General features: G+C 45.0%; 1 protein-coding gene across 2 annotated transcripts in view; it reads left to right on the top strand.

The window, feature by feature from the left end:
• The window catches only part of Adcy2 (adenylate cyclase 2), a 379,558-nt gene extending 362,996 nt beyond the window's left edge, over positions 1-16,562 (top strand). The window contains exons 23-25 of one of the 2 annotated variants that reach the window (XR_001780768.2): positions 5,581-5,695; positions 10,693-10,817; positions 15,733-16,556. Coding sequence is in view for 1 of the 2 variants with exons in the window: in NM_153534.2 (NP_705762.2) it covers positions 5,581-5,695; positions 10,693-10,817; positions 15,733-15,885 (393 nt within the window). In the remaining variant the exon portion in view is untranslated. Of the gene's footprint in view, positions 1-5,580; positions 5,696-10,692; positions 10,818-15,732 lie in introns of both variants that reach the window. The other variant, NM_153534.2, reaches the window with a different exon arrangement.
• The last annotated feature ends 403 nt before the right edge of the window (positions 16,563-16,965 follow it).

The following is a 16,965-nucleotide window of genomic DNA, read 5'->3' as shown; positions in this document are numbered from 1 at the left end:
TTAATCTATGCTTGTGTCCTCCTGATGTAATAAACGATGCCTCCAGCTTTGACTCTTAATTGCATGTAGCTCAGCACCCCTTTGAAAGGATGTAACGTCCAGGGATAGAGCAAACCTGGGATGGAAGAGCCTAGCAAAAGCGAAAGGGGCTTCCTGTCTTACCAAGGTATGAGCACCAGGTGTTTGGTCTGCATTGAACCTTGATTTTCTTAATAATTTTAATTTTAAAATATTCAATTCAAATATAATTTAAATTAATTCATTTGCTGCTTACTATATGTGAACAAAACAGGCATCAGGACTTGGGCTTCAGGCTTGGTTAGGACCAGTTAGCATCGGGAGATGGACCTCTAACTTCACCCAGAACTCAAAGGCACACATTTCTCCTTTTCGATACTGTCCATCACCAGCCAGCCCAGTTCAACCTCAGGCTCCATGTGAGCCCCTGAAAACTCTGAACTCGCTCATCCACCGAATCCTTAACAAGAGCTTGCTGTCAGAGCAGTGAACGGGAGATACTTTCATTCAACCACCCCACTCCTTGAAAGCCCAAGTTAGGAGTCACCCAGTGAAGCTGCTAGGAATCATATGTGCCTGTTGTTAGCCCACAGGTGATTTCTTTTTACACTGTGCCTAAACCAAGAGCCTTACTGATGACTGCTGTTCTGATTAAAGTGTAGAAATGAAGAGTTGGTGCAGCAGTTTCTACATGAGATACAGAGGGTACAGGACATGCCAGCAGGGATCAGCGGGTAGAAAAAGAAGCATCTTAGTGTCTGCTGAGATCTCCCACTGACAAGTTACAAAAGTCAAACTGCCCACCAGAGCTGGTAGCCCCACTTCCTGGGAAGGGTAGAGGGCAATTTCATTCTCTGCTTAAGTGAGGTTGGAGGCTGTGTTTTCTTGTAGAAACACCACAGCTTTCATGGTATGTGATAGGAAAACAAACTTCTCTCTGCTTCTTTTGTTACTAGGGCCCTGAAAACAGAAGGGGGGAAATGAGCCATCCATCTCAGCTGTATGCTCTGTGACCCTCAAGGACTCTTGGCTTGCCCAACACTTTGACCACTGTCAAAGTCATTCAAAAGTGTGAGAGACTCCCTACATAGGAAGAGAAAAAGTCCCATATTAGGGCACCCCTAGGCGGCTCCCTGCCTTGGTGTTGATAAGAATCCCCTGGTAATGGCTTGGCCTCTGCCTGGTGGTGCACTGAAGAATGGCAATACCTTTAGGAGACAGTTAGATCTATTGGAAACTACCCTTGAAGGAAATATTGCCACACAGAACCTTTCTCTTGATCTTCATTTCCAGCCACGAAGAAGTAAGCAGCATCCCTGCCACACATACCTCTGTGAGGTGCTACCTAGCAACAGACCCAATAGGAACAAGGCATGTATATATATATATATATATATATATATATATATATATATATATATATATACACACACACACACATACACACACACACACATACACACACACACACACATATGTACATACATACATAAATCTTGAAATACAAGCTGAGTCTGTTTAGTGTTGCTTGCATGTATATGATTTCAGGGCTGGCCACTTGGTATTAGAGAAGGAGTTTAAAGGTCTCATCCCTGGGCTGGGCAGGGCTAATTCTCCCTCTTTCTATAGTCATTGGTTACCTGTATTTCTTTGTTTAGGCATGTGGCCCCATGAGACTTCTACATTAGCATTTCTATTGGTGATATCTCATCTTATTTAGGCAGCTATGGCTAAATTGTTGAGGGATCGTGGATGAAGCTTCCCTGTCATTTAGGAAATATGAATTCATAGTGACTTCCTGATCACACTATTTCTTCCCTGTCTTCTTCCATGTTCCCTGAGCTTTTGGTTGCAAAAGCTGTGTTGTAGATGCATCTGCTCGCCTGGGTACTACAGGATCAGTTATTTTCTGTATTGTGGTCAATTGTGATTTTGTGTGAGTGTCTCTGTCTGTTACAAAGAGAAGTTCATTTGGTGAGGGGTGACAGCTACACTTGGCTGTGGACATAAGGATAACTGTTTATAATGCAGTTTCTTTATAATACAGTTAGGGATTATGCTGGTCTAGGGAAGTTATGTAGTAAGTTCTCCTCAAATATCCATGATGTCACTAGCCCTAGATAGTTGTATAGAGAGTTTTCAATACCAGGCATTATTTACAAGCTGTTGTGAGTCCAATTAGGCAGATGTTTCATCTTAGTTTTTTGTCTTACTTTATAAGTGAGAAAATCAAAGCTCAGAGAAGTTAAGTGACTCACCCAAAAATCACATACCCAGCGACTGGAGAACGCAGCATTGAGTCCTCTTTTGTCTGACTAGGGCAGTATTCACAGAGTGCCTTCTCCAGTGTAAGCTGGGGATAACAGCATTTAGCTCTCTCTGCTCACCGGGGCAGTGGGTAGATGTCACTGCAGAAAGCTGACAGGTATGGTCACAGTTCCTGAGAGCACCAAGAACAAATCTTCCTTAGATGACACCCTGAGTCCCTGCAAGACCAAAAAGGCTAGAATCAGAACACCAGAAGTTTCCCAAAACAGAACATAGTCACACAGCACAGGACTAGTGGAGGAGGAGGAGGGGAGAGCCAACTCAATTTGGGACGAGATGTTGTCAAATAGTCACTTGCATTTTTAAAATCTCAGTAAGCACGGCTTTTCATTCGGCACCATTCCTTGTTGTTTCCAAAACAACCAGCTTAAAATATGCACTTCAGAAATCAAATGTGTCATCTCTGGGCAGCTAGGCACTAGTTCAGCATTTGGAAATGGCTGGTAGAAACTGATATTTAAATCGTAGGAGAAATGACTGCACAATCCTGCCATTAACTTTGTATCAAGGGCTCAGGTCTTGGGAACTTTCAAAAAGACTTGAGTTTGTCTGCAGACTATATACTTTTTCTAGGTTTTGCTGAGCCCACATAAGCTGTTGAACCCTCCTCCAAGAACTCCATCTTGCCTCACTACTTGAGGTCCCTTACAAACCTCCATTCTCAAACAACTGCATGAAGGCATAGGAAACAGTCGATGGGTGAGCACATGAAGCTACTTGGTTCAGCGGAACTCAAACCATTTCTTCCACAAAAATACATCCTCCTCTTTGGCAGTTTTGATTTTACCACTTAAGACCCTTCCTGTTGACTCGGTGACATGTTGCTCTGTTAAAAAGCAAAGTGTGCTCACCTCACTACACGGGCTTTGAATCCTAGCTCCTCACAAACCACGGAGACAAACGTATTAACAGCCTTTAGTACAAGCCTCACTGTTCTTAAAAGAAAAAAAAATTACACCATGACCTGGTAAGGTAGCTCAGCAGTTAAAAGCACTTTGTGCAAACCTGGCAACATGCATTCAATCTGCAGAGTTTGTGTAGACGTGAAAGGAAGGAACTAACTCCATGAAGTTGTCCACATGTTCCCCTACATAAGCATCATACATACATGATGACGTCAGGTGATGATGGTGATGACGGTGATGATGGTGATGGTGATTATGTTGCATTGCATCTCCACCAGAATTTTTGTAAGGATTTACAGCAGTGCTGGCTGGATTTATGTCAACTTAACACAGACTTGCCTTATCTGAAAGAAGGGAGCATTTGAGAAAACACCTTTATAAGATCTGGCTGTAGGGTGTTTCTTAATTAGTGATTGATGAGGGAGGGCCAAGCCCATTGTGATTGGTGTTATCCCCGAACTTGTGGTGCTAGATTCTGAAAGAAAGCAGGCTTGAGCAAGCCACAAGGAGCTAGCCAGTAAGTAGCACCCTCCCATGGCGTCTGCATCAGCTCCTGCCTCCAGGTTCCTGCCTTGTTTTGAGCTCCTTTTCTGACTTTCCTCTAAGATGGGCAGTGATGTGGAAGTGTAAACCACATAAACCCTTTCCTCCCCAAGTTGCTAGAGTCACAGTGCTTCGTCACAGCAAGAGTAACCCTGAGACGATGGTAGCAGCACTGTTTCATTTGTTTGCGTTTTCTCGATCGATGTTCAATCTTCCTCTCTTAGTGAGAACCCTAATCTCTCTTGTCCTTTCACATCTACATTACTCACTTCAGTCATTCTCATCTTAGAATAATCCTTTCTCTGGCCCGACATGCCTTCCCCCAGGGGAAATTTGTCAATATCCAGAAACATTTTGGGGGAGGGGCGGGTCATCTCCACTAGAGATAGAGAATGCCATTAGCCCCAGTGGGTAGAGACAGCCATGCAAATAGACACTGTGTGGTGCCCAGGAAAGCCCCGGAACACAGGGTTATCCGCTCAATCAACAGAGCCACGGTGAGAACCTGCTTTAGTGAGGCACCTCTCCCATGTCCATATTTAACTGCTGAGCCGATTCACCAAGTCACCCTCATGTCATTGTCCCCTTCCTGTCAGCTACCCCCTTGGCTGTCTCCACTTCCTGTTATCTGGAATGAATGGATTATGTCTGCTTGTTCTTCTATGTCACCCCTATAGAAGCTCTGGGAGTTGGCTTTCATTTTCCTCATCTATGGAGAGAGAGATACCCAAGGCCATCTTATGTATGATAGAGGAAATGGTCTGACATTTGGGGTGAATAAGTTTGTTAAATGCAAGAAAAGTAAATAATAATAATAATAATAATAAACGTAACTTCATATGAAGTGTTTCATAAAACACTCAGGGGTGAGTGAAGGGCAGGACTCTCCTGTGTTAGTCTGAATGGGCTTGTAGCAGACACCACAACTGGTGACTGGCTCTCTGTGCTCATCGCCTTTTCATTCTGCAGCCAGAAGTTCAAAGTCAAGGTGCTTCTGGAGCACCTCCTGAGGCATCTGTCCTGGCTAGATGGCAGCTCCTTCCTGAGTCCTCATGGTGTCCCTCTGTGTACATCTGATCTCAACCTACTCTTACAGGAGTGTCCATCCCATAAGTTAAGGCTCTAGCTGGAAACCTCACTAAATGGCCTGTTTAAGGATTTATATCCAGAGATATGAAATCACACTCTGAGTGTCTAAGGCTAGACTTCCACACAAGACTCAGCCCTCAGCATGCCCACCTGGAGTCCTGAATAGGCAAAGTAAGGAGTGTGTTACCAGAGCCGAGGGGAGCTGCCATGGAATAACAGCTGCCATCGGGGAATGGTGAGCTTACTCCAAATGGTGAGAACCAACCTTTATGATCAAAGTAGGCCCTCTCATCTTCATGAAGCTCCCACTGGTCCACTCCAGCAGGACCTGTAGCAAGGCAAGCAGCAGGGTCCCTTTTCTGGCCAGCCTTGATAAGGAGGGTATGTGAACATTAAGGATCTAGCTGCCTTCAAAGTTCACTACTAGTGCCTCACATGTAGAACAATGGAGATCTGAGGTGGGCCACATCTCTGAGCCATGGTGCTTTCTCCTGAAGATGCCAGGACAATGTGTTCCAGAGGTTAGTGTCATGCTTTGACTCCAACAGTAAATTCAGAGCCAATATTTCCTTGAGATGAGGTTTAACTCCCACAAAAGTATGAGTCCTTTCTTTTCAGGATGGGCCCAGGCTCATGACTGAGTGATGATGCCATTCTGTGGTTCTAACCCTGTCTGGATGCCTCTGATCTCTTCCAGGAACCCGAGCGTCAATACATGCACATAGGCACCATGGTGGAGTTTGCATACGCCCTGGTGGGGAAACTGGATGCCATCAATAAGCACTCCTTCAACGACTTCAAACTTCGAGTGGGTATGTTGTGCAAAGTGGTTTGAGCAAGTGCAAATGTCTGGGATGAGGAATGAAGCCTCAGGAGGTGTCTTAGGTAGGGTTTTACTGCTGTAAAGAGACACCATGAGCAAGGCAAGTCTTAGAAAGGACAACATTTAACTGGGGTTGGCTTACAGGTTCAGAGGTTCAGTCCATTATCAAGGCAGGAAGCATGGCAGCATCCAGGCAGGCATGGTGCAGGAGGATCTGAGAGTTCTACATTTTCACCCAAAAGAAGCCAGGAGCAGACTCTTGCCTTCCAGAGCCCACCCTCACAGGGATACACCTCCTCCAACAAGACCACACCTTGTGCCACTCCCTGGGCCAAGCGTATTCAAACCACCACAAGAGTCAATGGGGACCCTGGTGCTGGCGAACCTAAGCAGTTAGAGGCACTGGAGCAGTGGGTCTGGCTGCATACAGAAGGATGTAGAGAAACTGTGAGCCCCAGAGTCAATTTGGAAAGAGATGCTCCCTCTGGGTGAACTCTAGGAACAGACGTATGGGTCACCAGGTGGAGTTGGTGCTGTCTTAGTCCCCAGAGCCTCCAGTCAGCCACGGCTCTACCTAGCACGGAATCATTCATTTGCTGTGCCTTACGGATTGGAAGCTGCCATTGCTTTGCTGTTACCACCGATCTCCCATCAACCATCTTTTCGACCTGTGCCAGACATAAGAGATGCCATTGAATAGAATGCATCTTAAGCGTGAGGGTCGTGGCTTTATATACATGCAGTTCCAGCACTGGTAAGGGTTGGAAGGAGGAGATTCACACCCATCCTCAGCTCCATAACAGTTCAAGAACAGCTGAGGCTACACGAGACTCTGTCTCAGAAACCAAACACTAAAATCCAGTCCTACATCCATGGGGTCACATAGACTTGATGAACGCAAAATGTGTGTCCCAGGTAGTTTTCCAACTTCCTTCCATCTTGGGGAGATTTTTAGTTTTTTGCTTTATTTTGTTTTTAAATCATAAGTTCTAATTTTCTGAGGAAAAAGAAACGTCTTGATTTATGAGAAGATTTTTTAACAAGCTTTAAGTTGATATTTAGCATGTTCCATGATGACTTGCCTTTTCCAAAGCCTTACTTAAAAAAAAAAAAGCAGTGTTTGAAGCCGTTGACTTAGCACACAGCTGGCCCCGTAATATATGCACGGTGTCTGTAGGAATTTGTGATTTGTAAGAACTTCTTTGACAATTTTTTTTTTTTGTTTTCTTGGCAACACATTTTGCTTCTTCTTAGTCCACAGACAAGAAGTTCCTGTGTCAGGCTCCATCTGTGTGGTTTATAACTTTTTTTTGCATACAGATTTCTACTTTAGAGGGGGAGGTGGAGGTGGAAATATCTAGATATTTGGAGGTTATTTTCTTCTTCCTTCTCTATATATGTGACCTGAATTCTAAAAACTCTCCTGATGGCAAACGAGATGCTCTTCTTCACACGCACTGTTGATTGTGAGCATCCAAGCATGTTGTGCTTCGTACTGCGTCACTTCTGTGTACGTAAGCCTTCATCTAGACTCTGCAAACCCAGAAGTCAGGGAGGCGAGGCGACCAGGGCTCTGCCCTGCCAGCCAATCATCCACATCACATGTCTCTTGGATCCTAGACCAGAGCTCTCTTTATATAGTTTCTTGATAGCCTGGGAAATGGTGTCCTCAGACCCTGATGCTACTACTCTGTTGCTATAATGGAATCCCTGGAGACTTCCATTTAAAAAAAAAATAACAACAATAACAACAAAAAAAAAACAGGTTGGTGCAGGTCATAGTTCTTGAGGCTGATGGTACAAGATCAGGTGCTAATGGACCATTTGGCCTATGGAACGTGCCTCATGGTTACATCACAGCATGGGATGGTGACATCATGACAGTTGTATATGTGAGAGGGATCATATGGAAAATTGGGAGGCCGGAGAGGCTGGCAGGTTAAACTTACTCTTTGCAACAGTCTGCATCCACGAGAGTTGAGCTAACGCTCACAGTGACGTTATCACCTCATAATAACATAATCAATAAGTTCATCCTTCTGAAACCCCATCACCTTAACATCACCACCTGAACACTGAGCTTTCTGTGTGACCCAATACCGTTTCCAAGCATGTTATGTTTCCATACATTGCGTGGTTTCCAAACATACATGAAGCTTGGGCCACAGTAAGCAGCAGCCTGCTGCCGAGCTGGTGAAATCCACAAATCATAACTTCAGCGCCACCATTTAAAAAAAAAAAAAAAAGCAAGGCTGACAAAAATCAGTGAGCAAAATGACCAAAAAGAGAGGACGCTGTGCAGGGAAACAGAAGCTCAGAAAACACACAGGAGCAAAGGCTGGGCTCTGCGGAAAGAGCATTAGACCACAGAGCTGCATGCTGCACTAAGGCAGGTAAGTCAGGCAGGACCTCGGTGCTTTCTAAAGTTGCTCGCTGGAGTGGAGAAGCAAAGTCATCCTGGCCTGTGCTTTGTTGTCACATATCTCTGCTGGAAGAGCAGAGACCCTGCACGGTTGTATCTTGCAACCACACAGACCTTCTTTCTTCCACTGATAGAGTTAGGAAGCATGCAGTGAACCAGTGTGGACCCAGGAGATGAGTGACGTGGTTTGAGATCAGTTGCTGCTGATTAGTCTTGGGGAAAATACTAAATGCCCTCCCTCAGTGGGTATTTGTTGAGTGGTTGCTTTCTTCTGATTATTCAGTAACTTACACCTCTCCCGTCACCCCACACATCAGTCCTGCAATCTGTTAACCTGATGTTTTGTTTGCCTTTGAGTCCCCCTTCCCCAAGCCTTCAGGCACTCCTAAGAAGTGCTCCTTGCCTGACCCCAGCACACAACACTATGGAGTGGCAGTTCACATTGGGAACATGGAGTAAAATTAGCACAGAAAGCAATGGCTCCATCAAGAGCAAGATTCACTCTAGATGTAACCTCTTCTGTATGCCAGACTGCAGAATCAAAGACATAAGTCATGCACATTCATTGTGTACTAAGTAGAGACATCCTGTTGCCAGCCATAACCAGGTCAGGCCCCACCCATCCCCAAGAGATGCAGTCCAAGCAGAAATCTACACACAGCCAGAAGAAAAGCTGGCAGGTGAGGGGATAGAATCACAGGCCAGCATCTTGACCTGACTCCTGCGTGCTCTGACCCTTGGGACAGAGCCAGATGTCTACAGCAGAAGTTAAATTTTGCTGAGTATACCACAAAAAGCAGAAAGGGATGTATTTGTCAACTCTCCCACCTGCAGGATTTTATGGACTAGTATTTGGATTTTGTTTCTGAGCCTAGCTTCCCATAGTTAAAAAAAAAAATCTCTAAAGTCCATCACTAGGCAGGTCTGCAGTCAGAATCTATATCTCTCAGGAATGCACTGTTAATACTGTTATGGTAATGCTTCAAGGTGAGAGCGTAGATGCAGGAAAAAAATATAAGAAAGTAATCAGAGAACCACAGTACCTATTCCAATGGCTCTCCTCCACTCCACCCCAAAACACTTAAGGGTCTGTGTGCTTGAACTGAGTTGTCCAAGAAAGAAATCAACATAGACTTTGAAGTAGACTGAGACAATTCCAGGTCTCCTGTCAGTTAGAGAAATTGGTCTGACTCTTGACCCATTGGCTTCTGATAGTAGGTGCTGTCTCTATGTCCCAACACTAGTCAACACACACTTTAACCTCAATCAAGCAAATAACCAGGCTTCACAATTTCAGCTGAGCAAATTCTTTGTGCCTCAGCCAGAACTGGGCCAGCCAGGCCAGAACGAGAGCTCTGGTAGTCACTCGGAGAGAGAGGCTTCTATCCCAGCAGGATGACAACCCTCCCTTTGAGGAACAAAGAACCAGACGGCCCAGATCCAACAGAACCAGAACCTAAGAAGCCTGGAGATTGGCCAAGTGTGTCTCTTCTTCACACAGGGCAACCTCAACCAGACCCACTCTCCTACAGTCTCAGGGCTCACAAAATCCCCTCACTGCTTCTAAATTCCAGTGTATTGTATATGTGAAGTTTCGGTGATTTTTTTTTAATCCCCGAATTTGAGCTCTCCCGGCCTCTTTTCATCACACATGTTAGTTGTTTGAGATTTTAGTGCAGACTGAGTAAAAGCTCTCTCTAGAAATTCAAGGGAATCCACTGGAAAACAGGGTAGCAAAATACATCACCATCCAGAACACTCAGAAGCAGCAAGCCCATGCAGGCAAAGACCACGTGCACAGGTAGAGGCAAGAGATGTGTTGTTGAGGACCCAAAAGCCACTCCTGGCTTGTACTCTACCTTCTGCCTCTGTGATGGCACCTGCCTCAGTTTCCTTACCCACAACTGTGGCCTGACCCACCTCCTAGAGTTGTCAGGACTGTTAGAGGAGAGTTTATACGTGGGAGGCATGAAGTCCATGGAAGTCAGAGATGCTGCTGTGGTGGCCACTGTGCTTGTCATGTAGGCAAAAGGGAAGTTAACGTTGAGTTCATCCAATCAGGGTACAGAATTAAAACGTGAGTATTTGGAAATGAACATTAACTATATTCGGTATGATAGCTCACACCTCTAAGTATCAGCACTTAACAGGAAGATTTGAAATTCAAAGTCAGTCTGAGCTGCGCCACCAAGGAAACAGACAAAATGAATTCACGTGTGAACCCTGGAAGTGTCTTGTGATGGTTTTTTCACCTGAATTTCCTTATCAACATCAAGAAAGCAATTTGTCACAACACTGAGTGTTTCAAAGCACGCAGATCTTACAGCACAGCAGGGTCAATGGCATTACAAACAGGGGCCGAGCTCTAAAAGGAACATTGACAGGCATAGGCACTGTAGCATCTTGAGATGATAAAGTTGGAGTTGCTCTGGACTTTGGAGTCTTATAGTTCATGGATTTGGTTGAGATTTAATATTAATGCTTCATGCATGATTTGAATGACTTCTGACTTAAAAGAGTTCCTGCAGTTCCAATCTTGCTAACCAAGTTCTGACATGTTGCAGGTATCAACCATGGACCTGTAATAGCTGGCGTCATAGGGGCTCAGAAGCCACAATATGACATCTGGGGCAACACTGTCAACGTCGCTAGTAGGATGGACAGCACCGGAGTCCTGGACAAAATACAGGTAACACAGTCTCTTCTCAGCCACCCTTGGTTCTCTTGGGAACTGTCATTGATTATAATAGTGATGATGATGATGATGTTAAATAATACAACAAAAAATAAATAGGAAAACTTAAGAGTTTATTTAAACCCTTCTATAGAGAAAAATCATAGTTTTTTCATTAACTGTTAGGAATGACACCAACCAGACTCTAATGATAAGAAGGTATGGGCCTTCAAAATATAAATCCTCTGACCAGAGGTGACCTGCAAGGCAGGGTGGTGACCCATAGCCGTGAATGCCCCAGAGGGAAGGTACCCACCTGTACTGAGAGCCCAGGAGACGTCTTATGAACTATTCCCTTTGCTGACCCCATCACATATATAAAGACTTTGCAGGGGAGGTCTGCAGCTCAAAGCTCAGGTAGCCCTGCCTTCCTGGAAAGGAAAGTGTAGGAAAGATGAAGACTGGGAAGTGGGAGAAATGAAAGTAAGACTGACAGAAAGAGCAGAATAAAATCATCATAGCAAGATATCTTACAAGCTCTAAATGACCCCAAATCTCTACAATCCACCCAAGGGAAAGAAAGACAATATCTGACAAATTAAAGCAACAACTAAAAAAATAAAATCAATTCATGTTAGTGTTCCCACTGCTCATTTAATCAATTTCAGCCATGGCTACAGTAACTCTAATTAAAAACGCACTAATCACATTCTGGGGTTGGGGAAAAGAGTAGAGATTGCTCTAAAGATAATGAGAAAAAAATCTGTTATAGGAAGTGTGATGGAATTCTTCCAGTTCTGTAGTTGAGCAGTGATCTACCAGTCAAGACAGAGAGTACAAAAGATGGGCAGGAAGCTACCCACAAGGCAGCTGTGTCCCCTAGAGTTGGTATCTTGGCTCATTTAATTCCTAGTTCCACTCACATGCTGAGCTATGTACTGTGTCTACAGCAGGGAATATATCAATCGCCCAGTGCCCACACACTGTGGAACAGCACTGCATTAGGGACAAGAGGTGTGCTGTGGTCATCACAGCTGTGTGGTCACAATTATGACAAAATAATAAAACAGGGAATGTTTTGAACCATGATGAAAAGCGAGTTCACAGACCAGAAAGGGAAGTTTATACAAGATTGCTTTTGAACACTGTGGGAAGTATCTCTACCTAGGCATATCTTCTCTACCTATCCTAGCTGTTAGAGAAATGTCACATCTGTTGTATATTCAAGGTCCACTGGAGGGGGTACCCCAACAGCCACACACAGTGATCCCATTCATCGGGAATAATTATCTCTAGTCGTTGCTTGAACTCTCTTATGGCAATTAGAGACTGGGGGGATGACAGTAGGCAGATATGAAGTAGACACTTAGAGACAGAGAGCTTAACTGTGTGTTCATGTATTTGACCATATGCTAGAAATGCCCTTGGTCCTGTCTTGGCTAAGACCAGCTATACTGGAGGGTTGGGATGTTACAGTACCTTTGTTCTGTAGAAGCTTTGGACCTGCACTTTCTCTTTCCCAAGCAATGCTAGAAATATAAATGTCACTCAAATTGTGATATGCAAAGGAATTTGTTTTAAATTCCGTCTCTAGCCTTGTGTGGAGACCTGGCATCAGAAGCCACCCAAAAGGAGGTGGGAGAGATTGTCAGTCCTTGATGAGGCCATAGGGTGTTGCCTTCCCAGAAGGCTCTCTGAGTAGAGGCTTGCAACCACTTGCAGAGAGCACAAGGATGCTGGCCTGCCTGCTTTGCTCCGTACCTTTTAGTTTTTCTTTTCTTATTTGTCTTTTTGAATATTTGTCTTTGGTGAGTATGGGCAGTGCCCACAGGACAGAGGCAATAAAGGTAGTATGAAATCACTAAGGGGATAGATGGAAGAAGCTAGGTGTGGACATGGCCAAACAGTGGCCCACAAAGGACAAAGGCAGTCTCTTGTAGATTTTGGAAGAAAATGAATGACATAGAACGGCATAGAAGGGAATGTGGGAGGCCGTTGGCCATCCATATATTTGAAATAAGAAATACCATACAGCAAAGGGTATAAAGTCTGTCTCTTAATTCATTTTTATTTTTAATTATGTACATAAGTATATGTGTTACCAGTCACTGTGCAACATGTCAGTGTCTCCTGTGTGACTCTTCAGGACTTCTGTACTAACACTCCATGTGATCCAGTACATCTCAGACAGAGCATCTCAAACAGGGGGAGCATCACAGACAGGGGGAGCATCTCAGGCAGGTGGAGCACCTCAGACAGGTGAAGCATCTCAGGCAGGTGGAGCATCTCAGACAGGTGGAGCACCTCAGACAGGTGGAGCACCTCAGACAGGTGGAGCATCTCAGACAGGTGGAGCATCTCAGACAGGTGGAGCATCTCAGACAGGTGGAGCACCTCCACAGACTGCCTGAGGAGGAACTAGGACAGATCTCTGTGGAGACCGAGAAGGTTTGCAAGCTGCTGCCTGTCCTGACTCAGAACCTGGTGTGAGCACAGAGTAGGCTTCCTTTCTCCTAGGATGCAGCCTGCTCTCGCTCCAAATGTGACAGAAATGCCATCTTTTTATGATTGAAAATTCCATAAACCATTCTCTTCCAGCTTCACATTCCCTTCTCTTTTAAACCCCACAGAGTCCACCTCATGCCGCTAGTATGTGCATGAGTATAAGGCCATCTACTGGTGGTCAGGTATACGGCTCCCCTCAGGAAACTGGCTCTCCTCCCCCTAGCAGCTCCTCAGCTAGCTAGGGATGAACACCCTAGTTTCCTCTTCCATTCTGAACGCGGTGTGGCTTCCCTACACAGATACTGTACATGCAGACACAGCACAGTCACATTCTTGTATGAAGCTGCCCTCTTGTGTCCATTGAACGCTTTCACTCTGCTTAGCCACTGCCCCTGGCCAGCACAATCTTTCCATCCACTCTTCTGTGAAGATCCCTCAGCCTCAGGGGCAAAAGGTGTGGTAGAGAAAGACTGTATAGAGCTGAGCAGTTCACGATCTCCTATTCTCTGCATGCTGGCCAGTTTCCAGTCTCTGTTAATTGTCACCGAGTGAAAAAGAAGCTTTTCTGATTAACATTGAGAGATCCATTAACTCATAGGTAGACCCATAAGAGCTTAGGGAGCAATGTATACCACATCCATTCAGCAGACTGGTGGTATTAATGTGTCCCATTGGGCTATGACCTTTCCAGCCACAAGTATTTGACTCAGTTTAGTGACCTTTCCAGCCACAGGTATTTGACTCAGTTTAGTGTGGATTCAGTCTTGTGGTTTATGTACTTGTAGGAGACTCTTGCTAGGCCAGTCATTGCTGCCTGCAGGTTCATCAGGAAGTACGATTGTTGGCTGTTTTCCTCCACTAGTATCAGGCCTAGAATCTTCCAATATGATGAACCCTAATCAGAAGGGATGAAGCTTCCAGGTCTGTACCAAATATTCCCCCATGCCCTGTGACTCAAGTATATGGTGTTTTCAATAACAGGATGTCACCATCGGGTTCTGTGAGGTAACCAAGAGCAGTGGCAGTAGCCTGTAATGTTTTTCTCCAGGACCCAACTGGCCACCAACTCAAAAAGAGGTAACCATACCTGACACAGGCTTTTACTTGATAGCCTATGGTGTCCGAGAGAGGTATTGCCGCCACCCCACCCTGACCCCCACATTATAGGATAACTCATTTAAACTCCAAAACATGTATACACTTTAGGAAGTTTCTACAGTAGTGTGTCTCCGTAAGGTTTTCCAAGGTATTTAATGTTAGTTATCCCTTCCCCATAAGCCATGGGTGTTTTAACCTTGAACATTACTTGGCAATTTTTGCTCTTTTCAGGGTTTTTTTTTTTATACCAGCAGTAAATTAAGCATTATTGATGCTAATATTCTCTGGTACATCTTTTTCTATTAATTTCCCAGGAATGGGATTTTTCTATTTTTTTATTGGATATTTTATTTATTTACATTTGAAATGTTATCCCCTTTTCCAGTTTCCCCTCCGGAAATCCCCATCACATACCCCCTCCCCTGCTTTTATGAGGGTGCCTCCCCACCCACACACCCACTCCCATCTTCCCGCCCTGGAATTCCCCTACACTGGGGCATCAAGTCTTCACAGGACTAAGGGTCTCTCTTCCCATTGATGTCCGACAAAGCCATCCTCTGCTACATATGTATCTGGAGCCATGGATCCCTCCATGTGTACTCTTTGGTTAGTGGTTTAGTCCCTGGGAGCTCTGGGGGTTCTTGGTTGACATTGTTGTTCTTCCTATGGGTTGCAAACCCTTTCAGCTCCTTCAGTCCTTTCTCTTACTCCTCCATTGGGGACCCTCTGCTCAGTCCAATGGTTGGCTGTGAGCATCCACCTCTGTATTTGTCAGGCTCTGGCAGAGCCTCTCAGGAGACAGCTATATCAGGCTCCTCTCAGCAAGCACTTGGCATCCACTTTAGTGACTGGGTTTGGTGGCTGTATATGAGATGGATCCCCAGGTGGGGCAGTCTCTGGATGACCTTTCCTTCAGTCTCTGCTCCATACTTTGTCTCTGTATTTCCTCCCTTGAATATTTTGTTCCCCCTTCTAAGGAGGACTGAAACATCCACACTTTGGTGTTCCTTCTTCTCGAGCTTCATGTGGTCTGTGAATTGTATCTTGGGTATTCCGAGCTTTTGTGCTAATATTCACTTATCAGTGAGTGCATACCATGTGTACTCTTTTGTGACTGGGTTACCTCACTCAGGATGATATTTTCTAATTCTATCCATTTGCCTAAGAATTTTATGAATTCACTGGTTTTTAGTAGCTGAGTAGTACTCCATTGTATAAATGTACCACATTGTCTGTATAGGAAGCAGAAACAGGAAGACTTTGACCCTGTATGAAGTGGGCTACATTGCCTTGTAAAGTAATCCCTTTGTGTTTCTGTGGCCTGTAGGTGACTGAGGAGACAAGCCTCATCCTGCAGACGCTTGGCTACACGTGTACATGTCGAGGTATCATCAACGTGAAGGGGAAAGGGGACCTGAAGACGTACTTTGTAAACACCGAGATGTCACGGTCCCTTTCTCAGAGCAACTTGGCTTCCTGAGAAGCTGTCTCTTCCTGACAAGAAGCGTGTGCTTGCAGGAAGGTACCACGCACTTTCTGACTGCAGCCCTTCCCCTTCGTCTTGATTACGTACGTGCTCTGTCCCACCCTCTGGAGCCCTTGCAGACTAGTTCCTGTGACCCAGTGGCATACTGTTTGGTGTCTGCGTGTGCCCAGATTGTCCTGCCACTTGCACTGTGCTTGCTCCTAAGCAGAAGGAGAAGGAACCGTGTCCTGGAAGGAGAGCATTGGAAGAAGTGATGGAGGAAGAGGTGAAGTGAACACACATTCTTAAGGCAATAAAACTGGGGGGTGTATATTATCTTCTGGTGCATGTTCTTCTCTGGAAAATACGGTAGCTCGTAACCGCATCCCTAGTCTGATACTCAAACCCACAGTATTTGTGAATAAGCTGATCCCGTCACTCAACATGGAGTCTGTGCTCACCCACCCGTGTGTCTCATTGCCAGTGGTCATCCGCGGGCCTCAGCTGAGACTCGCGGCTTTTGTCACCTTGCTGTGTTGTCTTGTGGCAGCAGCACGTTGCCATCCATTACCAGAATTAGTCCTCACAGCCTAGGACCGGTTTTGTACCAAACTCGTCTGATGTTTTGATGCCATTTGTCTTTTGTAAGGTTAATTCATTAAAAGTTTTACGTACTTTGGTGTCTAGTGCCCGAATCTTTTCTTTGCTTTTTTTTTTCCTTTATCTTTTTTCCCCTCCTGTGGTTTAGTCCAGAATGAAAATGTGTTCTCCATCTCCCTTTTCAGAGACAATCTAGAAGCTGGGACTGAGATAGACTCTTGGATAATAATGGAGATAGTGACAAAGTCTGCAATGCAGTAAATTGTGGTGTGGTTTTATGGGAGGAGAGAGCCTGTGCTCAGTGTAGCTGATGGCCTGGTTTTAATTTTGCTATCTTTTGAGAACCATTTAAACGATAAAAAGCCAGCTGGAACCTCAGAACCCTTTCTGTTTAGTGAGACCTTTTGTGGGGCATTGCCTTGACAGAGCTTGCAGATGCAACCAATGTCAGTACCTGGAACCAGACATGTAAATCAGGTGCCAGAGTAGCCTGGA

This window comes from Mus musculus, chromosome 13 (assembly GCF_000001635.26).
Source record: "Mus musculus strain C57BL/6J chromosome 13, GRCm38.p6 C57BL/6J".
NCBI lineage: Eukaryota > Metazoa > Chordata > Mammalia > Rodentia > Muridae > Mus > Mus musculus.
This window is presented reverse-complemented; position numbering and strand designations above follow the sequence as displayed.